The sequence below is a fragment of the Metarhizium robertsii genome, assembly GCF_000187425.2.
Source record: "Metarhizium robertsii ARSEF 23 chromosome Unknown MAA_Scf_5, whole genome shotgun sequence".
Classification (NCBI taxonomy): domain Eukaryota; kingdom Fungi; phylum Ascomycota; class Sordariomycetes; order Hypocreales; family Clavicipitaceae; genus Metarhizium; species Metarhizium robertsii.
The window spans coordinates 3,555,267-3,579,125 of NW_011942193.1; the positions used below are offsets into that span (position 1 = coordinate 3,555,267).

General features: G+C 49.7%; 6 protein-coding genes across 6 annotated transcripts; 3 read left to right on the top strand and 3 right to left on the bottom strand.

The window, feature by feature from the left end:
• Positions 1-984: 984 nt before the first annotated feature.
• On the bottom strand, positions 985-4,253 carry MAA_06847 (transcription elongation factor 5; the record flags this gene model as incomplete). Its single annotated transcript, XM_007824845.1, has 3 exons — positions 985-1,607; positions 1,671-3,909; positions 3,969-4,253. 3 exons carry the CDS (start codon positions 4,251-4,253, stop codon positions 985-987), a joined length of 3,147 nt encoding a protein of 1,048 aa, XP_007823036.1.
• Positions 4,254-5,031: 778 nt separating this feature from the next.
• Positions 5,032-7,081, bottom strand: MAA_06848 (WD domain containing protein; the record flags this gene model as incomplete). Its single annotated transcript, XM_007824846.2, has 3 exons — positions 5,032-5,510; positions 5,572-6,172; positions 6,242-7,081. 3 exons carry the CDS (start codon positions 7,079-7,081, stop codon positions 5,032-5,034), a joined length of 1,920 nt encoding a protein of 639 aa, XP_007823037.2.
• Positions 7,082-8,511: 1,430 nt separating this feature from the next.
• On the top strand, positions 8,512-10,461 carry MAA_06849 (autophagy Atg28p; the record flags this gene model as incomplete). The annotated part of the gene is made up of 1 exon (XM_007824847.1): positions 8,512-10,461. The coding sequence occupies one exon, from the start codon at positions 8,512-8,514 to the stop codon at positions 10,459-10,461; it is 1,950 nt and encodes a 649-aa protein (XP_007823038.1).
• A 3,910-nt stretch (positions 10,462-14,371) lies between these two features.
• MAA_06851 (pyruvate kinase) lies at positions 14,372-16,124 on the top strand (the record flags this gene model as incomplete). The annotated part of the gene is made up of 2 exons (XM_007824849.1): positions 14,372-14,787; positions 14,957-16,124. 2 exons carry the CDS (start codon positions 14,372-14,374, stop codon positions 16,122-16,124), a joined length of 1,584 nt encoding a protein of 527 aa, XP_007823040.1.
• Positions 16,125-17,378: 1,254 nt separating this feature from the next.
• On the top strand, positions 17,379-19,699 carry MAA_06852 (calcium-dependent protein kinase; the record flags this gene model as incomplete). The annotated part of the gene is made up of 3 exons (XM_007824850.2): positions 17,379-17,425; positions 17,533-18,974; positions 19,047-19,699. The coding sequence occupies 3 exons, from the start codon at positions 17,379-17,381 to the stop codon at positions 19,697-19,699; spliced, it is 2,142 nt and encodes a 713-aa protein (XP_007823041.2).
• Positions 19,700-20,041: 342 nt separating this feature from the next.
• MAA_06853 (NUP-domain-containing protein) lies at positions 20,042-21,051 on the bottom strand (the record flags this gene model as incomplete). Its single annotated transcript, XM_007824851.2, has 2 exons — positions 20,042-20,379; positions 20,454-21,051. The coding sequence occupies 2 exons, from the start codon at positions 21,049-21,051 to the stop codon at positions 20,042-20,044; spliced, it is 936 nt and encodes a 311-aa protein (XP_007823042.2).
• Positions 21,052-23,859: the final 2,808 nt, after the last annotated feature.

Below are 23,859 nucleotides of genomic sequence, written 5' to 3' on the forward strand. Positions count from 1 at the left end.
TGGTATTCTTTTTGGTTGGCCTTCTCGGTTTCTGCCTTCGTCTTTATTTCAGCAGCCCGTTTCAAGCGCACGACTTGCACCGCAGCATCCCTCGTCTCCGCAGTTTTATGGAATGCATCTTTGGTCGGCTGCTGCTGTGCTGTTTGTCTCCCCGCGGCGGGTTTCCCTGCTCTTCTCGTCGTGGCGCTTGTGAAATTCCTGGCAAGGTGCGTGTATATTTGCTGTTTGCGCGTGGTTCCGATATTGAATGCGCCGCCATGCGACTGAGTGGGTTGGTAAGCTCGCATGTATCGGCCACCTCTACACGAAGAATGCACTATGGTGGGGTGTTGTGAAAGGCGAGACGCATTTGTCGCAATGTATCCCATCGCGTGGAATATCCAGCGGGTTTGACACGGGATCTGCATGACAGTTGGAGGAAGTTAACAACGAGAGGGGGGCATGGAACGGAAAAAAAGTTGTTGGGTAGTGTGGGGTGAGTACAGGGTGGCTCGCAGAACCATCTAGGAGCAACTCACGATACTGAATAGCTATGAGCAGTCATATAGCCATACAGCTATTCATTGGAGGAACTCACCCGAGGCCAATGAAGTCAGCTATAACGTGCGCTATGTCCGATGATTATATATGGTCATCAGCTAAGGGCGAGAGAGGCGAGAGAGGGAAGGGGGTCGGGGGTTATCAACCTTGAGCAATAATGGATGGGCAGAGCTTACGAACCAGAGTGTTCGCATCCCACCAACAAACGTCCTACCCAATGAAATACGACAGAGCAGCTCTCAATTACTGATGGAACATAACCATTGTTAGAAACAAGACTCTGCCGCAGTCACGTCAAATTAAACCAACGGTGCATCTTGCGCCAGTACTTCTAGTGTGATATTACATACAATTCACCCAAACGCCAGAACCTGCTACCCCTCAAGTGGCCATTCTAATACAGTCCTCACCAGGACGGTAACCCAAGCACCCAAGCCAGCCCAATCAATCGTCATCTGTATACCTTGGCCCACTGGCCGCTGGAGTTTCAGGAGCACCACCATATGCGGCCGGAGTCGGGGCACCGTAGTAACCACTTGCACCGGGTGTCGGGGCAGCGGCCGCAGGAGTCGGAGCCGATTCTGGGCCCCAGCCGCCCTGCCATCCGCCACCAGGAGTTGGCGCACTAGCCGCAGGAGTTGGAGCGGAATATGCACCAGGAGTTGGAGCATTCATTGCGCCTGGAGTAGGGGCACCAATAGCTGCACCAGGGGTTGGGGCGTCATACGCCCCGGTAGTTGCCCCGGGAGTATAACCCCAAGAATCGTTACCGCTGGCCCCCGGAGTAGGTGCCGATGCTCCCCATGCCGGTGTCTTGGATCCTGATGCCCAACCATCGGCGCCACCCCCAGCATAAGCCGGTGTTCGCGAACCGGCCCCAAAAGCGTCGCCGACAGCAGGAGTACGTGCCCCGGACTGCCATGCGGGCGTACGGGATCCCGAGCCATATGCCGTACGGCTACCATCGTAAGGGTTCACAGTTCGTGAGCCATCAGCCCACGCTGGAGTCCGTGAGCCAGAATAATCCTGAGCCTTCCAAGCCGGAGTCCGTCCACCAGCAGCGGGTGCTGATCACCATATCGAGTTAGCAATAGCCATCCAAGCGAAGTAAAGACCACATGAAGACTTACTGCGTGAGCCCCAAGCAGGAACCCGATCAGAACTGCCTGTGCCAATTGGTGTCCGCGATCCTCCCTGCCAGCCAGGTATTTTGTCGCCACCACCGCGGGCAAAACCACCACCAGGGGCACCACGTCCTCTGCCATTAATATCAATAGTAGCGCCCGTGGTCTTGTCCTTGAAGCTCAGCGAATCACGCGGAACTGTGATTGTCTTGCCCTTCGTATGCAGTTCCACTCGAGCATGAGTATCGGTGGTGTCCTTGACAATACCAAGAAGGCCCTTATAGGGCCCCTTTTTAATAATGGCAGTCTGGTTGATGGCACGATCCCGGCCAAACATCTTAACAGGTTGAGAGGGCTTGCTATTTCCACCATTCTTGTGTATCTTCAATGCCGGATTCATGGCGCTTAGATCCGGACCAGATGATGCTGCATTGACGCGCCCACCCTTCGCAGCAACGGTATTAACCATACTCGATTTGGTGACAAAAACACCCGCGTTCTCGTTGCTGTCGTTTGTGTGTAAGAAGACATAAGACCTGTGAATATGAATGATCTTGCCCTGTCTATGTTGGCCCGTAAATTCTTTGACAACATCATCCAGTCGGATCTCCGAGCCCTCCCGATCCGCCGCGACAGCCTGTTTTCGCTTAGGGAGTTTGTTGGAGATCTGAGATGGCATGAGCTGTCTTGTATCGCCATACTGGTCTAGCACAACAAGTGATTCCCTGTCGATTTTGACGATACATCCAACAGTCGTTGGATCTAATTGAACCAAGTCATGGAGCGAAAACTGACCAAGTGATCCTTGTCCACCAATGTCACTTGCTTCTCGCAGATCTTTACTGAAGACTGTCACCTCGGTATTTGTTTGATCTGTCAAGAGAGTAACACGATCCTCAGATATCTTTACGACAGTTCCCACCTCATCACGGAATTTACTGCCACCGATGACCTTGACGTGGTCACCAATTTTGAACCGTTTGCGCAAGCCTTTGATCGGTACTTCGATTGTTTGTCCCTCAAGATCGCCTTCCGTGACGGACATGGTGACGATGTCACCCTGGACGTTTGTAGCCTTGCCTACTACACCCTTTTGTTCACCAGAATACACCTCGATAATGTCACCAGGAAGGTAGGTCACGAGCGTATTGCTGTCCTTCAAGCTAGCAGCAAGTGCCTTGAGATCCAGGTTCTCCGTACCGTCCTCAGCACCGGAAGCAAACCTCGTGACCTCTTCCAAGGATGGATTCACGTCCGTCACAACCAGTTGTTGAATCTTGACGTCTTTGACCTGAAAACCGTTCTCGAATTCGTCGCCCATGTAAGACCAAGTATTCGTCGAAGGGTTACCCTGAATGTAGCGTGGATGTCGCTTACGAGCCTCTATCTCACTGAACAGTCTTTGCGGCGGGCGAGGACCAGCAGCCCCTGGTCTCTTCCGTTTGCCATCTGACGATGTACTGGACAGCGCTTCATCCCGCATGCCATAGTCTAACCGAGGAATAAAACGCACTCTGGCTTCCAAGCCATTTTCTGTAACATCAAGGACTTGAGCCAGGTCTCCACCATGCTTCGCTGGGCGACGAAGTCGTACCCATGCACCAGGCTCTAGCGTTGGAGTTTTTGTGACTCGCAAAAGTTCTGGCATATCCTTGATGTCCACCAGGGTCATTTTCGAGCGAGGGTAGACATTCAGCATGCCATCCAAGGCGACAAGAATGTCAGTCTGGCGTTGTGCCTCGACATAGATGAAGCCTTTCATGACGGATTGGGCACCGCCTCTTTCGAATGCAGCTGTAATAGCCAGCTCATCCTTTGTCCCAATTCGCTCTTCAATACGCTTCATAATGGATAAGACAACCTCACGCTCCTTGCCTTCCTTACACCTGACAGCCCAAATGCTAGGGTCATCAACACTGGGAAGTAGGAGACGTTTTGGTACAACAGCAGAATCCCCGAAGCCCTTGGCTGGTCGTCTATTTCCGTATCGCTGGCGGAGGATCTCTGCTTGTTTTTCAGCATCCAAGCTAGCTTCCATCTCACGGCGTCTGTCCAGTTCGCGATGCCTTCGGTCATCGTCGAGTCGGGCACTCTCAGCAATGTCGTCAGGGTGTTCGTTGTCGATGAAGTCTTCAATTTCCTCCCCATCCTTTTCTTCGTCTTCTCCCTCATCCTCGTCATCAACTTCGGCTTCAATATCGAAGAAGGCGTTACGTCGATCTCGGCGTCGTTTTCTACGATGACCCTGACCGCGAGGTTAATGAAAGCCGCAGTACAATAAAAAAGGAGAGAATAAACACTTACCTGCTGGATATCCTCATCATCGTCGTCATCGTCGTCATCGTCATCCTCATCTGGGTCTCTGTCTTCACCATCTTCATCATTCTGGTCGGCATCCTCCTCACCACTTCGGCGACTACCGCGTGCTACCTTTTCGCCATCTTCTTCATCGCTATCGTTGGAGTGTGGTTTACGCGGCGATTCATCGTCATTGCCTGCGGGTTCTTCATCCGACAGGTCAGCGGGAGCAGGGTTGAAGTCTTCCTCATCTTCAGAATCGTCGAACCGTGGTGGTTCATTCGATGCCATGATGTTGCTACCGGTGAAATCGGATAGCGATTCTCTTTAGTAGATCCTGATGACCCTTTGAGAAGAGATTTTGTGGATTGAGGAAAACTTGGAGGTGTGGCAGCACAGCGATTCCTCTGTGGATGGTAAGTGAAGCTCTGCTGGACCACAGGGCCGCAGCTCAATTGATTGTTGGCCGGTTAATCGTCGGGGTTTCCTCGTGCATCGCAGTGGCTAACATCTAGCAAAACTAAAAATTGAAACTGGCTTATTTATTTTATTTTACTTTATTTTAGGGTAAACTTATGGTTTGAACATGTTTTAAATAACTATATTGAATGAATGCACCTCCCATTCATGTTCCCTCCGCTTGTTTCAAAAGGTGTTCCTGGGTGGGCGTTGAGGTTCTAATGTGATCCATCGCAATGCCGTAACAATAGGATTGACAATCCGAAGTCCATTTCCCGGCTTATGAATATCACGTGGTGAGATTGAGTGATAGATCTTCACAGGGGATGCGACTTTGACAGTCTGCACCTGAATAAATAAATTCCTTTACCGACAAGACAAATTCACTAGCATGTGGCAGAGTTGGATCGTTGGATCGTGTTATCTTCTATTTTTTTCGTCTTTTTTGCCCATGGAATATTGACATCTTGGTCTCTTCACACCAACTGTGAAACTGCAGAAATTCTTTGCCGCTCTTAAGACCATCTGGCCTGGTTCTATCTTCGTATATAGAAATTCTCTTAGCCTGGGTTTCAAACAAAGCTGTATCCTTGGTGTCTCCATGAGCCCCTCACACCAGGCGTGTCCCCCAGATGCCGCGGCCCGCGCTGACTCCCAGCCATTCACCATAGTCAGTATTCTGGAGGTGAGGGACCCAGCCAAGGTTCCCAACCTCATATTCACATTCCCAACTGGCCACTGGGTTTCGGTGGTTATCTTGCTGGGGAGCCCCATTTAGTGGATGCCCTCCGATCGATGAACTCGAATTCATGAGGTCCCAGATGAGAACTTGGCAGTCGTCGCCGCCGGATGCCAACGTTCCTCGTCGAAGAGGTGACCATTCCACACAGTTGATTGGGCCGGTATGTCCCTTGAGCTCAAGGAGCGCTTGACCTGGCTGCCGAACATCTAGGATGCGAATTGTGCTCGAGTCTTGGGCAAAGGTTGCCAAAAGATGCGTGTCATGGGGTGATGTTGCAAGACGCAATAGAGGAGGTGGGCTACCCGCGGTTTGTTGTGAATGTGATGGACTGGAACGACCACTCCCATCTAGGGGGACTGTTAGTAACACAAAAAGGTGAAACATTCGATCGGAGCAACTGAAAAGTACCTCTTTCCTCTTTGCCTGTCGGTTCATATATAATAGTCGAATGTTCTAAGCTACGCAGGTCGAACATCCGGACACTTCCGTCTTGGCCACAGCTCACAAAAACATCCACGCTGTTGGCACAGAATCGCACATCATAGACCTCCTTATCGTGAGCTATAAGTTGTGTTTTGGCAGTCAGTGACGGAATGTCCCAGATGGTACATGTCGTATCGATACTTGAAGTGATGATTAGACTTGGAGAGACGGTATTCCAATCAAGGGATGTGAGAGGTGCTGTATGGTCTGGCGTCTTCGAATTCGACAGCAGCGCCAAGGGCGTCAGCTTTGTGATAGAGGACGCATCTCGACCCCCGCGGGTAATATTGTTGCTCGGGTTGGCTTGCGTCTCAGAGGGCAGTGACCAAAGTCGAAGGTGGTCACCAGACGTCGCTAGAAGATCTGTGGACTGTTTCTGAGATGACGGAGGCTCCCATAGAAGCCTAGTAACCGGGTACGAATGTGTTGCTTCAGCCACTTTGGTGTACTCCAAGCTATACTTCGATGTGCCTGGGCTGTAAACGTCCTGTGACGCAGGAACAACTTGACTGTCAAGAATTTGGATCTGGTCATGTTAGCATTGTTGGTTGACGCCGGGATTGGCAAAGCTGGCTCGGGGTTGAGAGGTATATACAAAATTATGGCCATCTTCAAGATAACTTCCTACTGCCAGTTTCCCAGCGCCATTCCCTAGAGGGGGCCACTTGCACCAGTCAAATGCATAGACCGCCCAAGGGGCCATATAGTTGCTGGGCCCAGGTTGTGTGCTCGAAATGTCCTGACCCGTGGCTCCTGGAGCCCCGTCTGACATGCTGGAATCGGCGCGGGGTCTTATATCGGCGAGCCCAAGCGGAGTATTGGAGAAGTTTCGTTGCGACCCAGGGGTACCATACTTGCCAGCATCTGCAGGTGACATGAGTTGGGATGCCGGGCCGCCAGGCGTCGTTGGAGTATAGGCATGGTAATTGGCCGGACCGTCATAGGAAGCGGAGGGACTAGAGAGAGAATACGTGTGAGAATGCGCCATCGAAAGGGACGGCTTCGGCGGTGTTTGATACTCGTGCGAAGCAGGCGACTGTTGGTGCCCGTGTTGGTTCTGTTGCGACGGAGGTGGGCCGGTCGAAGGAGGCGGCATCGCGCCGTGTATTGCGGCAAGAGTTGGCGCAGTACTAGAGGTAACAGCTGTTGGACGGGCTGACAGGCCACCCGGCTGTAGGACGTTTGGTACGCCTGAACCAGCAGACTGTTGGTGGTGGTGATGGTGTTGAGGTTGGGTCTGATCGGCGGGGTGGGCGTTTGCGGGCGGGTAGTCAAGCTTGATTTGTGGCGTGTAGTCCTTCTGTGATCCCATCTGACCGTGCGGACTCGAAGTCATACCAGGCATATGCAATTCGTCTGGCTGGCCTCCGCGAGGCCCGTAAGTCCCTGAGCCGACCTGCCTTCGGGCTGGAGGCAGCTGCTGGGATTGACTCATCGGCAAGCTCTGCTCATTAGCAACTTGTGGAGTGCTTCTGGATAATAAGCCAGCCCAGTTTCCAGAGCTGCCTGGCCACCAAGCCACCAAGCGATGTTTTTGTAAAGTATCAACTGCTCGTCAGGAGGAAGATGGTTGTGAGGCGCCAATAATATGATGGACGCGTCTTGATAGGCTCAACCAAATTGATGGGGAGAGGTTGCAAGTTGGTGGATTTCGCATCAAGACGGGAAGAAGGTGGCGTCCATGGTGGTTGATCTGCGTGGATGGATTTGGCAAGGCGTTTGCGTGAGGAGGATGAGCTCTGGAACTGGGCTTGTGAGTGTACGCTACGTGTTAACTCGAGTCAACTGATTGCAATGGGACTAAATTTATCAAGTTGAAGATGCGAGCGGATTAAGCCAACCAAACCAGCAGACCGAACAGAGCAAACCCCATACTCGGGCTTGAAAAGTTTCGCGAGTCGAAGAGGGTGAGGATGCCCTGCCATGATCTGAACCTATCGTACTTGACAGAATTCAGTGTCTCAAAACTACCAAGAAACATACATGTAAAATATGATTTTTTTTTCTCCAGGGAGCGCCGGGCATCCTAAACATCACACAGCACTAGGAGATGCTCATTAGTGAGCTTAAATTAATAGGGATTGAGCGGATGAAATCTATTCACCGTCCTTTGTGGGACGAGACCGTTGACAAAATCAAAGTCCCGAGTCTTTTAAAAATTGACCCGTTCATCACACACTCTGGTAAGATCCATGCAGCTTTGCAACTACATATGGTCATGCGAAATTCGATCTTTCTCTTCTTCCCTGTAGTTCAACGAGCTAAAATTTAAAAAGTACTGTTGGTCTGGGCGTGCAATTCAGACATTTGTAATGGAGAACTTGGAGTACCGAGAAACAATTCCGTCCCCAAAAAGATGTTACGGTGTTGCATTAACATCAGCCAATAGCTCATACCACGCAAGCAAGTGTTTCACGCTCTGTCGAGTGTGGTTTATCAAATTCTGTGTGCTGTCGTTATCAAGCTGGCGCTGGGAGTACTGCGGCCAAGGCAACATTAAAGTGGCGCAATAAATACTTGACCAGTTGACCAGGACCTAGTTGACCTTTAAGTAAGTACCTAGAAGTACTAAGTAGGTGCTGGGGTATTACCAGTTGACCAGACCAGACACCATTTTACTTGAACGCAGGTGCCATCTCGACTGCCAGCTATCACCCACCATATCACCTGTCCCCTCTGCCGTCGAGACGAGACCTCGTGAGCAACGCGCGTGCTGGCCAACGCCGCTGTTGACTGTCTTACCCCCGCTCCCATTTTCCTTCTCGATGCTTGATGCTGCATTGTTTGCATTTCGATGTCAGGATTGTCTGCCCTCATCCATGACTATACTTGCTTCCTTTCTTCATAAAAGGTTGGGTGTTGGAGATGGCAACAACGTCACCGTCTTTCATTGATCGATTGAACCATGCTGCTCAAAGGGCCTCGCACATGTCGTTGAAATCGCCTGCTTCGCAAACTACGACCGAATATCAGCTCGAACCGCTAGAACCTCGACCAAACGAACCATGGCGACAGGAACATGAGAATACTCCCGAGCATGCATCTCCATCTGCCGCCTCGCAGTCTGAACAAACGCCGCTACACTCTGCGAACCGAAGAGATGACTCGCCTGGATCATATTCCAAGCGAAAGCCTAGGCTTATGTTTACCGGACCGCCACCGCCTATTGCCTCGTCAGTAGTGGTTTCTTCGCGCCAATCCAGCCCGACACCAGTCACCGTTGACCAAGGACGAGAGGCCAACGGGCTAATGCGAACATTGGGAAGGAGCATCGCCCAAGCCGTGTTTGATCAGAGGACAAGCCGAGACACCCCGTATAGCCTGCAGTCTGATACCACCTGGCGTAGCCTCCGACACCGCCAGAGGGCTTTAGAAACGGATATTCAACAACTACTGGATTCCCAGGTTGCAGGTTTAGTATCTGGAAGTCAAAACGGGGATTTATCATCGGCCAGCAGAGATATTGACGTCCACAGCGATACAGGAAGCAGCACGCCAACAGGCACGTTTTACTCCACGGCAACATCAAGATCTCAGATGCCGAGGAGCCTGTACATACCTCCAACATCCACCCTAGAGGGAATTATCATACCAGTACGGCAACCTGCAAACAATCGATCCACAGGCCTCAAGTCTGCTCGAAATGGCTTGCGTAGAGCAATACTATCTTTAGTTCAGCTTCGTGAGGAAGAAATGGACAAAATCGACACAGCAATAGAGGAGAGGAGGAATGCTCTGGCGCAACTCAACACACTCGGCACAAGACGGCTTGGTATACAGGCAAAGATAACAGCGGTGGACGGTGATAAAAATGAGCCACTGGGAAGACAGTTGCGGGAACTGGAGGCAAAATATAATTTGGTGAACCAAGAGATCGGCACGCTTGAAGAAAGGCTTATTAGTCTCCGAAATCAACGACAATGGCTCAAAGAGAAGATGAACGATGCCAAGGGTAAAAGAGAAGCGGGTTTAAGCGGATATCGTGGAGCTTTAAAGGATGTAGATTCAGAACTCGCGTTCCTTGTTCGACGGCCTTCTTTCCTACCCCTTGACCCGGCTGTATTTGGCGCGGATGGCGGCGCTTTAAGCGAGGATGTTGCTTCATCAGGTGGTCTCGAATTTTTCCGCCTCATTCCCGAACGTCGCACACCAGAGATGGCGAAGTCTTGGTTTGAGGCTGAACTCAAGATCCTGCAGAGGCGAAGAATACAAGTGCATCAAGATCGCCAGGCCCTAGAGAAGGGAGCAGGTGTATGGGACCATGTCGTTGCTCTGGTCGTTGATTTTGAATCAGAGTTGCGACGTCTGTTAAAGGACGGTATCAGTTCATCAGCGCAGAGTTCTGCTAAGGGCAAAGAGAACGCAGTTTCGGATCGTGATCTCATACAAGCCCAGTTGGTAAGTATGAATACAGTTCTTGTGGAACTAGAAGAGGCTATGAGACAAGCCGAGGCACATAGTTGGAATCTCCTTATCTGTGCTATTGGCGCCGAGTTGGAAACATTCAAGGAGGCTCAAAGTGTTCTCGAAAGCCTGTTGCCTTCATCAAATACGGGGGAAGACGACACAAACCAGAGCATGCCAACTACGAGGCGAGGTTCTCATGCCACGGACCAACATGGACATTCACAAGGAGACAGTGACAATGACGTCCCAACGGATGTATTTTTGTCCCACGTTGACGGTACTGACCAATCCAGTATTAAGCAGTTGTATCAAGATAGGTCCAGGAGTATGGACGTGAGTGGCGACAGGCCCCGGAGCCAGGATAGCGAAAATGAAGTCCCGCTCGAGTTTCTGGCCGAGCACGACTGAGACCGAGACGCTATGAGACCCGACAGCGCTCTGTGAATTTATCTGAATATTTTGTGGCGGGGAGGAGGCATCAGACAGGCGATGCGCTGCCCCAGTGGACCAGTATGAGAGCTCGATTTGAGCAAGATCTTATCATAAACCAGTACAGATAGCGCCCATGGTGCACACGTGGCGTTGAATGGATATATGATAGAATCTTAAATAATAAATAATATCCACCTGAAGAAAATTGGTTGCCCTCGGTCAGGAATCTGCGTCTGAAATAGTTACATGAAAATAATAACTTGTGGTATATAGCGAAGAGGTTGTATTGGCTTAGGGGGATTCATCACGTAATATAAAAGACAAAAAACGGAAAACCATGAAGTCGAGTATATAGATAGTAAACCAGATGTTGAGACTTCAGCTTTAAATTCTGATTTCTTGCTTCCTTTTGCGTTCTGCTGAGCCCGGGTCTTAAGAAGGGATTGCCAAAAGCCCACCCACATCCACTCATCCATATCAAGTTTCAAACCATCCATCGCGGGAAAAAACATTAAATAGACCAACGCCAGAACCAGAAATTTGACGCGATGACTTGTAAGTCGTCTGCATAAAAGGCCGAGTTATTCTTGACGCAACAGTCCAAGCTGCCTACATGGCCAGCTAAAGGAAAGTGGCGTATTGGCGAAAGATACTAACCACGGATTATGCAAGGCTTGGCTGGAGAAACCACTAATGGCTTGCCTAATCTCATCTTCTTCGCTCAAAAAAGCCACTAGACCCTGCAAAGGCGACCGACTGATCCATCACCCACTCGCCTACCCCGAGATACTTGTCAATCCATCTCGAGACCTCTTTGTTTTCGCCCGCTACCTTTTCTGTCTTGAAACTGGGCCTGGCATATCCCGAAGGGGGAACATATAAGCCACTTGTAGAGGCACTGTTGCAAGAGTCTGGTGATTTGGTACTCACGTCAATCCGGTCGACCGCTTCATGCCTGCCAGAAAGGCAGAAACTTCAATTAAGAATTTGTTTAGCATCGTGTGACGAGTTACCTGCCAGTGGGATTGTATCAAGGTGCCCACTTACTGAGGACGGCATCGAAGGCGTAGTGCGTTAAGCGTCCAACCTTTGACCACAGCCCAAACGTCAGCAGGTTGAGAAGCTGCAAGATATATATATCCTTAGACAAATGTGCTAAGAAAAGACAAGATGCTGCGGAGCTGCTTTCGCAGATGGCGACAGCACCATCAAGCTTGCATCACAAAGGGCGACTATGCACATACCACCATGATCGTTATCGGTTGGAAACTGGATGGGAAATGCGACGCTGTAGTCGAGGGCGTGGGGTGAAATAGATAGCAGAGACAAGTATTGCCCTATCCTGTTCGTTGTGAATCGAATGCGGCTCTTGTGTGTACTCTCTAGGAGACAGTGATGGAACCGAGATGAGTGGTTAGAGATGGTAAATGTTTACTTTACGGTGTTTCCTAATGTGAGGAGCTGTTGTCACTCGACCCACCATTAAATTCGCAGAGAGCTTGTCAGCTGCTGGATAATGGGCTCACGTGAGGCTCATGAGCCGCTGAGTCAGCCCGCTGGATGCAGAGTTCCCCATTATGTACATTTGGTGCCAGTTTCGTGAATTGCTTGGCGGGCTTGCTCTTTTTGCTAGGTGTGTTCACGCCTCACTAGGTACTTAATTATTAGGCTTTATATTAGAATATATACTCGATAATAAATAAATAAATTTACTATAAAGTTATTAAAAAAATCAAAAAGAGGCTTAAATAAATTTATAAAACTACTAGTAGTAATACCGTAATTAGGCCGTACCAGGTATAGGGCCGTAACGCGCTAGTATCAGAAAACACAGAGCACACATATCGCGATGCGCTAAATATACTAGTTTAGAAGCTAGTCAAAAAAGAAATAATAATAATACTATAAGCTAGATTATCCTTATCGTGGAGTAATATATTTTATTTAAGTAGCTTAAATATATATAAAAAAGGTTTAAATAATAAACAATAAAAAAATAAGCGCGCCTAATAAAAAGAGTAAGCCCGCTAAGCAATTCACCCAGGTTCCAGCACTCCGCTACAGTGGGACCGCGGTTAGCGTGCCAAACAAAGCTAACTTCGACAAGCGGCCGACTACTCTCCGAACTACCATGAACACTAGCAGATTTGACGATAAGGACCTATCGCTGGACGGATACCCAGAAGGGGCACTGAGGAGCTGAAGCTTCCCCGTGTCTAATTGGTCCTCTGTACACTCTGCAGGGGATTGACTGTAAACAGGCGGGCACCTTCCCGGTGCTCCGTCGGCGCTTCATGGGTTCGGTGTTGGGACTTCTTGAAGCCAGCGCTTTACAGCCTGGAAGGTCAAGGAGCATTTGACAAAAACTTCTCTCTAACGTTGAGCTCGCGTAAGAAGCACAATTGAGGCTTTTGGAATCATTCTAAATGAAAGAAATAATACGATGTTAAGTATTTACCGACAAAAGTGGAAGTATTTACTAGATAGCGGGTGCGCTCGAGTCTCAGGTGAAGTTTGCAGGAGGATCGTGCAGTCATAACGGGCAGATCATTTGATGTGCTCCTGTGGCTTACAATTTGGGTGGTTATGTTTTGTTGAGACGCGAACAGCCAAGACACCACATGCTCCGAATAGCGATTGACTCAACATGCTCTGCCCCGGCCCGGATGGCGGTGGACAAGACTGTTTCGTACTACAACCCACTGTACAGAGCCATTTTTTCGCTGATTCATGTGCTCCCTGACCCCAACACAAATAGTGAATCCCTGAGGGAAATAAAAATACATCGAGAGGCGAGGACAAGGACAATTGGCTTTGGTGGAAATCGCCTCCCCTGACCCTCTGAGGGTCTTGTGGTGAGCCCAGCGTTGTTTCGACTACACGCCACTTACATATTGCGATTATTGGGAAGTTCTTGCTACTATTTGCTGAAGATTAGAGGATGCGCCGCGTTCAGTACTACCTCGAATTGCTTATTGCTGCCTCCGCGTGGTCATGATAGGTGGTAGAAGCAATCTACGAAAAAAAACCTGCCAAGTGATAACGTCGTAGACTGGTGGGTATATTTCACCTGACTGCGACAGTTTCGTGTCAGCGTGGCCAACGGCCTCCGAGACGTGCTTAGGTCGTTGCGACTTTTGTGATGGATACTTAGGCTATGTACTCATCCTGGCTGAATTGGGTAAATTGATTATCCTCATCTTTTACTTTATAGTTTTTCTCAGCCCCATCTGAAGATAACAATTGGCGCCGTCTTATCCTTCACCGCACGACAAATGGGGATTTTTTGCGCACACCTCGTAAGAGTAAAAAAAAAAAGAGGCGGGGCGATCAGGTCAAGGTACGGAGTAGTTTGGTAGTAGTAGTAGTAACCACTACCTGGGCAGGTTTGGCCGAGCCCGTCAAACGTCAACCGTCTCGTTCAACCAGTCGTTACTACGTGTGCGTACCACACCAGGTCCAAGCTGCATTCATCACCTCCCCTCCCCCACCAGCCTTGGATCTGTCAACCCGCCCTTTTTCCCTTCACATTTCCTGCCCACTGCTCTTTTGCCTCCCCATCAGCCACCCATATCCTGAGGAGTCAACCGATTTCAAACTTCTGCTTGCGTACTCGAAACTTTCTTGCCGTTGAGGAATCAGGATTCTTAGCTGTACGTTCGTCCTCTAATTGCTCTTCACCTCCCCACTCTTGCCATCCGGATCCGGTAGCTGTCAAGCTTTGGGCGCCAATCCCTTGTTGCTTGCCTTGGGTGTAGCTGTAAAGAAACTGCCCCAATGGAACGCAGCGAACTTCACTGAAGGACCATATCTAACAAGTCGTGTTTTGAATAGGCATAAGTTGCCGTCTGCAATGGCTCCAGGTCGCAGCCGTTCATTTAGCATCATGGCTGCTGCTCAACAGGACCACCTTGACACGGGTGGTAGGGTCGCCTGGCTAGCTTCACTCGACACTGCTTACAGTCCCGAGCACAACTACCGCCGTTCCTCCATCATTTGCACTATTGGTCCCAAGACCAACTCCGTCGAGGCTATCAACAAGCTCCGCGATTCTGGCCTCAATGTCGTGCGCATGAACTTTTCCCATGGCTCATACGATTACCATCAGTCTGTCATTGACAATACGAGAGCTGCTGTCGCCTGCCATGCTGGCCGACCGGTTGCCATTGCCCTTGACACCAAGGGTCCAGAGATCCGAACTGGTAACACTAAGAATGACGAAGATATCCCAATCTCTGTCGGTACGGTGATGAACTTTACTACTGATGAGAAATATGCCGCGAGCTGCGACACCGAGAACATGTGAGTCCTCAAAGTCTCCCTTCAAAGTCCATGATTTTGCCTACCACCAAGGTCCACCACTGCGCTTCAAAGCGCTAGACGTGAACCTGGGTTTCAAGTGAAAGTCCTCTCCCTGCGATCTGTTCTTGAGAATGACTAATAATGTTGCCTTGATGCACGAATTCTGTAGGTATGTTGACTATAAGAACATTACCAAGGTCATTGAACCTGGCCGTGTTATTTATGTAGATGATGGCGTTCTGGCTTTCGACGTTTTGAGCATCAAGGACGAAAAGACCGTTGAGGTCCGTGCCAGAAACAATGGCTTCATTTCATCCAGGAAAGGTGTAAATCTTCCTAATACCGATGTCGATCTTCCTGCTCTGTCTGAAAAGGACAAGGCCGACTTAAAGTTTGGCGTCAAGAACAATGTGGATATGGTCTTTGCCTCCTTCATCCGCCGAGCTCAAGACATCAAAGACATTCGCGAAGTACTTGGTGAGGAGGGCAAGCAAATTCAAATCATTGCCAAGATCGAGAACCGCCAGGGCTTGAACAACTTCCGAGAGATTTTGGAAGAGACAGATGGTGTCATGGTTGCAAGAGGCGATCTTGGAATTGAGATCCCGGCTGCAGAGGTATTTGCGGCGCAGAAGAAACTGATTGCTATGTGCAACATTGCTGGAAAGCCCGTTATTTGCGCGACGCAGATGCTGGAATCCATGATCAAGAACCCCCGGCCCACTCGTGCCGAAATCAGCGATGTTGGCAATGCTATCACTGACGGAGCAGACTGTGTCATGCTGTCTGGTGAAACGGCAAAGGGAAACTACCCATGCGAGGCCGTTCGCGAAATGCATGAGGCCTGCCTGAAAGCTGAAAATTCCATCCCGTACGTTTCTCATTTCGAGGAAATGTGCACTCTCGTGCAACGCCCAGTCAAGACTGTTGAATCTTGCGCTATGGCAGCTGTACGTGCTTCTCTTGATTTGGCTGCTGGTGGTATCATTGTGCTGTCTACCTCGGGAGAATCTGCAAGACTTCTCTCCAAATACAGGCCAGTCTGTCCCATTTTCATGGTGACACGGAATGCCACCACTTCGCGCTTCAGTCACCTGTATCGTGGAGTCTATCCATTCCTTTTCCCTGAGGCCAAGCCTGACTTTGATAAGGTCAATTGGCAGGAGGATGTTGACAAGCGTATCAAGTGGGCTGTCAACCATGCTCTGGAGCTCAATGTCCTGACCCCAGGTGACACCGTGGTTGTCGTACAGGGTTGGAAGGGAGGCATGGGCAACACCAACACGCTGCGAATCGTCCGTGCCGACCCAGAGCACCTGGGAATTGGCCAGGCTTAGGAAAGGAAAACGGAAAAAAAAAAAACTTCATGGCGGAATACGAAGTGAAATGGAACGGGAACGTGAACAAAATTGATAACATGCTGGGAGTTGGACGCGTCAACCGAGGATTTTGATAGACTTTACAGTGCAATGATGCAGACTAGTGAGCTCAGAACGTCTCGAGTCTCTTTTTTTTTAACGTGGTACTATAGGCGTCTTTTCGTCTTCTTGATTCCTTGGTCATTTGTGGATGGGGAACATTTTTCTATACGTCGATGGTTTATCTAGCGGGAGCCCAGTACTCTGCGCCCTAAAGATTCTTGATCTCGAAGGCCCTTCGCGACTATTTCCCGCACTCAATAAGAACCAAGGAGCAGAGATCACGGCCATGGCTATTGATACAAGCAAACTATTTCACCAGCTGGGCCCTAGCTTCTCATACACATGTACGGAGTGCAAGGGTAAGCCAGTAAGGGACAACACCGCTCCGACACCTTACTACGTTATTCGAGCTACCATCGCCCCGCAAATTTGTTAGCCCGCATTGCAAAAGTTGTTCAGATTGACACTCCCACGGCATGTCAGGACACAGTTGACGAGTCTCCTCCGCGTCGGTCAGTTGAAAAGGGTTTTGGGATCATCATCGCCCTTCCGTTATAGAAAATCTCATCGTAGCTTAGCTCAGCCCGCAACACATCTTCTCGTGGCAAACCCTTCTCATCGTCAACTGCGGACGCCTTGTGGTCGGCGTTTTTGCGACTGCACTGGGTTTACTTACATTAGTTCGACTGGTAATAAATAACCTTGGCATCTACCTGGTGGAGTTTCCCGCGCCTTCAGAGTGTCATCGGAGTTTGATTCTGTCCCTGTCAAATCGGGTTGTAATCGGATTGCCTTAGATACAATAAATAATAAAGGGATAAGCGCACCTAGTAAAAAGAGTAAGCCCGCCGAGTAATTTACTTGTTGTCTCCCCACTCAACCTCTGCTCGTGGAGGGGTGTGGCGTCATCTGGCGTCTGGAAGCTACCAGTCCCGTTTTGTACGTGCAAAGGCGGGGGACATTGGACCTTTGCATTTCATTAAACCAGGTCAAGGAAAGCTCCCGATTGCTTCGCAAACTGATTCAGCTCATCCAACTTGGGTTGGGGATAGCACCACCAGTCAGCAACCCTCCCTCTCGCATCTATTACCTATAGCCCCATTTTTGAACGTTGAACTGCTCCAAGATTTTTATCCTCGACAAGGAAATGCGCCTACCCTTCGAGTTGGCATGTCGCTGATACCCTACCACCCAAGGGAGGGCCGTGAGATTGTGTTGTGAGTCCGCCCACAATTTTTCTAAGCAGAGATGATACCGCCTTCGCCTGGGTGTGCTAAAAACACCTTACGGGTATAAACCCATGACTAACGCTGTCTCTGCACAGGCGTCATCGCAATGCCGTTGTTGTTCGGGATCCCGAGTCCCAGCGACTTGAGATACGCGGCTCTGAATGTCCCACGTGCCACCAGCCCTTGGGTCGAGCATCATCGCCGGAAAGATCGTTCGAGCGACCATATGAAATGAATCACGAATATGTGGACCCAGAATACTTTCGCATGTTAAGAGCAGGCAATCATTTCCCGCGGGGAAACGGTCCTCCTAGTCCTGTCCGCCGACTTGTTCAACCAGCTCTGACAACTAGATCCGCTACCCGTTCTTCTTCTCCACAAGAACCTATACCAAGGCAGGATGAGTCTCAATTCTTGTCCAGTAGTCCAGGAGTACCCAAAGCTGAAGGCAGCAGAATCCGTAAAGAAGCCTTCAGTCCGAACTATTTCAGGAGCTTTTTCGTCGAAGAACGCGTACTTGGCAAAGGAGGCAAGGGTGTTGTGCTGTTGGTGCGACATGAAATTGATGGATGCCCTCTTGGGCACTTTGCATGCAAGCGTGTTCCGGTTGGGGATGACCACTCGTGGCTAGAAAAGGTCTTGGTCGAAGTTGAACTCTTAGCTAAACTCTCCCACCCCAATCTCGTCTCCTATCGCCATGTATGGCTGGAAGATGTCCAACTGACTAGATTTGGACCCAGTGTTGCTTGCGCCTTTATTCTTCAGCAGTACTGCAATGGCGGTGACCTCCATCAGCATGTTGTCGGCAGTGCGCCTAGAGAGCTTACAAAGGAGGAGCTGAAGGCACAGATGAGGCGACGGTCAAAAGGTCAAGCGGAAGCCCCATCAGGCCCAGCAAGGCCGCAATTGTCATTTGAAGAAATATACTCCCTGTTCAAGGACATTACATCCGGCGTGGCCTATCTTCATAGCGCGAACTACATCCACCGGGATTTAAAGCCGAGTAATTGTCTTCTGCATCGCGAGGGAGGCAAATTGACATGCCTCATCAGCGACTTTGGCGAGGTTCAACCAGAGAATGCTGTGCGTAAGTCTACCGGGTCAACTGGCACCATATCGTACTGCGCCCCCGAGGTTCTGAGAATGGACGTCGCCGGGCAGTATGGAAACTTCACAACCAAGTCGGATGTTTTCTCACTCGGCATGATACTTTACTTCATGTGTTTTGGAAGACTACCTTACCAAGGGGCCAATGCTATACAAGAGGAGCTAGAAGATATTGATCAACTTCGAGCTGAGATTACGGACTGGCAAGGTTTCCAAGACGAGCGGCAAGAACGTCCGGACTTGCCGTCCAAGTTGTATAAGCTCCTTAAGAAGCTGCTGGCTCTTGATCCGACAGAACGCCCTAGCGCAAATGAAGTTTTGTTAGCAATGAGGAGCGAGACAAATTTCGATAACATTACTAAAGGCGACTGGGTGGCTAGTCGGGTACAGAATCTGGACTCCCCAGTGCCTCCCGGAACCCCTGTCCCAGGTAAGTTTGCCCATCACAGTAGCACCATAGGTATAATTTCAGAGGAATATAACATTACGCTCGCTCACTTAGATCCTGAAAAGGAGAAGCCTCGTGGACGTACAGGAAGTCGAAAAGGAAGTGTCGACCCAAGCCCACCACATCAAAACTCTTTTGAAGCCATGGAAAACCCTACCCAGACATCACCGCCAAACGCCTTCGTAAATCATGATCTGCACAACCATCATCATTTGGAGTTAAATCAAGACGAAGGCCGAAGGGGCTCCGATATCGTGAATGGAACACACTTGTTAGATGCCGACTCATCGGAACTACCTGCTCCACGTCTGCTAATGGCACCGCCTCGGACACGGGCAGCGGAGTTCATATACCAAGTTTCGATTTTGAGTCACCATATGTCTTCTGGGCTCGGGCTTACTACCGACACGTTTGACTCTATCTTTCGCCTTGCGATTTTTTCCTTGAAAGTCGCCACTCTCACTCGGCCATGCTGGCCATACGTTGTAAGCTTTGAAGTAGGAACACCCCTCATTCTTATAGCCGCTATTGAGCTGGGCTGGCCAACTTCTGCTGCCAATAATAATTGGGATGAAAGAATTATTCAGCGTCGGTTAAGTATTACTACAAGCGTAGCGCTGTTGGGGGTTCATTTCATTACTCTTTGGGTTGCTCGTCGATGGAACATCCTTTGTACACCGCCATTGCAAGAGGAGTGGGCGGAGTGAAAGGGAGGGTTCTGGAGCTATCGGATCTAAGACGTTGCTTCATTATTTTCACTTGTTCTGTTGGGGACTTATATATTGCTTGTACGCTATGTTCATGGCGTTTACCTGAATCGCTAGTCTTTAGAATCACGGTTGTACTCTTGGCAGCAGGCAAGAGCGCTATTATGAGAGGCGAGCGCAACCAGTTTTTCCCGTGACTATCAGTATGCCGTCGTATCTGCTTCGTCGGGTCTATTGTTTATTTTGTTTTGGAGAAATGATTTTTCTCCAATGCTAGGAGGTCGGGTTTTCCTGGATACCACAGCCTAGTAGAACAAATATGTAAATCTGGGCACACTTTTCTCACTTTAGTATGGCCCTGAGCCCAAAGCCTTTCCGTCTTTCCATCTCAACGTTAGCTAAACCAAGGTTGTAACCCCCGGCACTGATCTTCTTCCCTTCCGTAATACTTCCAAATCCAAAGTCCGGTTCTTCACCCAGACTGCCAAAAATGTCGCCTATGTAGTTGGTCGGCTCGATTCCTCGCTGGTACGTGCAGTTCCAATCGGAAACGATGCCCCGAACAATGCCGATGCCAACATTAAACAAATTTTCTATGGCAATCATGAAACCATTCTGATCGGTCCGCCTTAAGTGTTCCCAATCCGAGAGACCAGGTGGCGGTCGATCAAAGTTTGACCCTGCATGAATTATTCATTAAGCATATGCGTGGTACTTTCTTACATAGCTCCGAGTTGTTTAGGAAATGACTCACCAGCTCTCACAAGTATGATTCGCGCAAAATCAACGAGACCTTCAATTGCTGCCCTAACCATTACTTCAAGAGTGGCATTCTCTTCTTGAGCACTCATGCAGTATACACCAGAGCCATTCGTCCATAGAGTTGTTGTATTTTCAAAAGCGACCGCAAGCTTGGTCCCTGAATAATAGACGTCACTGGTAGCGATGTCACATTTGACAACACTGGGCGCCTGTGTGGCCATAGTATCGCGGTATCCGCCGCCTGAGTACTTTGACCGATATTCCTGCGGTCCTTTTTGGTCCTTGAGACTGGATTTAGATGCCAATAAAAAAGCTGCCTGCCTAAGATTTTCATTGACTTCAAAAACCTCAGTCCCATACAGTACGGAAGGGTACTGAAGGGGATAGTCACGCCCATAGGAGATGTACCCAGTTGGCCAATCTTGCGGCAACGACCGGGGATCAATCTCATATTGAAGGGCAACTTGGACTGCGTAGCGAGCGATTGCCACGCTACCGACAGTGGCATAATGGGGATTGACACCAGCAATGCCGGCAAAGAGAAAATACGACTTCCGAAAGTCAAACTGGGTCGACAAGACCAATGCCATCATTGATGCTGCTGCGTTGATTTCTCCCTCGCCAAGTGTAAGTTGGCAGATATTTCTTGTCTCCGTGCAGAAGACGCGGGGATATAACATTGACAAGCCGGAAACAGCAGTTGACCATGCTCCGAGGTTCCCTAATTTGGACTCATTGAATCTGGTATGCCAGACCTGTGCCTCGGGACGCCACTGTTATAGGAATACGGAATCAGTTATCCTGGACCTAGCTGAGAAAAGGGACATTTATCACGATAAACAAACCATCGACACAACCACTACCTTTGGCGCCACCCTATCGTCGGCGCCAGATGCTGAAACTGAGGGTTGGTATTGAACCAGCACGACTAGCTTTATTAAAAGAATAAGTTGGATTACCATCATATTGTGAATTATCTAAAAAATGGCAGAGTCGAATTGCTAATTGCCTTTGATAGGACATGAGTCCCGGAGGCGCATGAATTATGTAGTTGGGTCACGACAACAGCCGTTGCTGGTTTGGAATATCTGCGCAGGCTAAGTGGGTTGTATAGCGATGCTAGGTCTTTCAATGCTCCAATCAGTGACTTATCTATGGTTCTACAAAACGAGCGTAGGGAGTGATTTCCAGGCGAGGAGTGAAGCGAGGCCGCAAGCTATTCAGGCGAGACGTGCCGAGTATGTCGAACGAAGGCTACGCTAGCCTTGGACCTAGCAAACTACCAGTTGATATCTCAAGGCAGCCGAGTAGCGGACCGAACTGGCTCGGGCTCTCCTGTACTACGCGAAGAGTTTCAAAGTGGCCGCAAAAAGGAGACGTTGATCTGCAAACAAGACGGCTTTGGCCACCAAGACTGGGTAGGCAAAGAAATGCGTGTTCACACCAAAAAACCTACCCTACCCGGCAAGACAGCACCGAGTGTTGAGGACGACGAGGTGCGTGTTCAAAACTTTCTGGCAAGTGTCGTCTCGCTTGTTTTGCCAGGTTGAGTAAATAATGCCAACTACCAACGTACCTAGGTAGTTACTAAACTAGCCAAGTCGGCTCTTTGGAGCACCGGTGTCTATAATGTCTCGTCTTACACCGCACCTAAATATCTCGACCTGCTCCGCTCCAGAGAAATCGGGTGAAGTTGATGGCAGGCGGACATTTGGTCAAGGGATGAGGTGCGCTGTGCCAGCGAAGGCGAAGGCAGTTGGGTGCTACTAACGACTAGGGCAGACGCGTGACAGCAGGACTGGTCTGGCTGCGGACTCGAAGCCTCGGTACGAAGTACGCTACATCATGTTTCGGAGGTTAATGTTGGAGACGGACGAGGATACCTGTTAGAACGAGGAAATGACATGGATGAGGGCGATTGGCACTCCGTACTAATACGTACAAAGATAAATTGTAGATGCTGGCATTTTGCGCCGCACTGAGGGGCAGATTGACAAGGATCGGTTTGTTTGGAGACTGGTGCAACCTAGCGGATGCAACGGATGCTGGAAACTCCCGATTATGATCGCGTCAGTGAATGTGCCCAGTTGGGCTGCACAGTGAGCAACACTTTCGAGGCGAAGCATGGCTGGGGTCATATGAGTCGATGCTTAGGAACAGAACAGTAACCACTTGCTGCCTGGGCTGGTCATGTCGAAATGCGTCGATATACCAACGTTACGCGCTATCAATTCAATACACACCTACCTAGGTAGGTAGAATTAAGACTTTATTAGAGTTGGTTCTTGAGTTATCTGGGTCATTACGCCACACGGTGTCGCCGACCCCACTGTCCACGTACCGCAGTTTGCCCAGATGACAAGAACGAGTCTGGTTAGTTGAGTCAATTGGTGTCGTCCAGGCGCACTTGGGTAGATGCATCGTCAAGCCAAAATGCTCAAGTGGTCCCTGTGGCATTAAATCCAACGTTAAAGTCAGTGTCCATTGGCTGCTATACCCGCATAATACTGGTCAAACTTCTGGTCTTGTGGTAGTGCATGGGCCATCGAGCCGGGGTCGCCTTCGACGTGTTTGGCTCGTCGAACTTGCCAAGCTACTAGCTGCAACAAAGAACATGAGCGGTTTTGCTAGCACAGTCAACAGCCTACCGAAGCACGGATAGCAACGTCTGACTGTCCATCAATGTTGACTGATGATGATTCACAACTGGTCAATACCATCACCCCGTTGGCGGGGATGGTGCAGCACGTGGAAGGTGTTTCGTCTGCTTCGTCGACGGAATCAAGTGAAATCAAATCGTGAAACAGAAAGGCAAGCATGACGCTGTCAGCTGCTGGGTCAAAAAAAAAAGTCCTATTATTTGTTTTCGATCTTCGATGCTAGCAGTATCTTTTCTGGCGTGTCGATAAGTCGACTCCCTCCTCCTGTGCTTGCTTCGGCAATCAAAGAGGTACCGATTGGATCCATTCCCCGTATCAACGCGGCGTGAATTGCTCAGCGGGCTTACTCTTTTTCTAAGGTGCGCTCATGACCCAACAGGTACCTGGCTTTCGGGCTTTTTACTATCAATATATACTGTAATATATTAGTGTTTATGAGAAGTAAATATATTCTGCCACAGACTAACTACCTAGGTATGTTTATTAAGAGAGCTTCATTACAGTAAATAGTAAAGGGACAAGTAAACCTAGCCAGAAGAGTGAGCTCGCCGAGCAGTTCACCTCTTGTAGTCAAATGCTTCTGTCTTCGTGGAGGTTCGCGCAACATTGGAGCCCCCAATCTTCCCTGTCCTAGGCTGACTGGGGTGGGTGGGGCGTGGACGCCTCAGCCTTGGCACCTGCATTCCGAGCCTGGGGTGGGGGAGAGAGAGCCCAGTAGCTCGTCCATCCGGGCCAAAT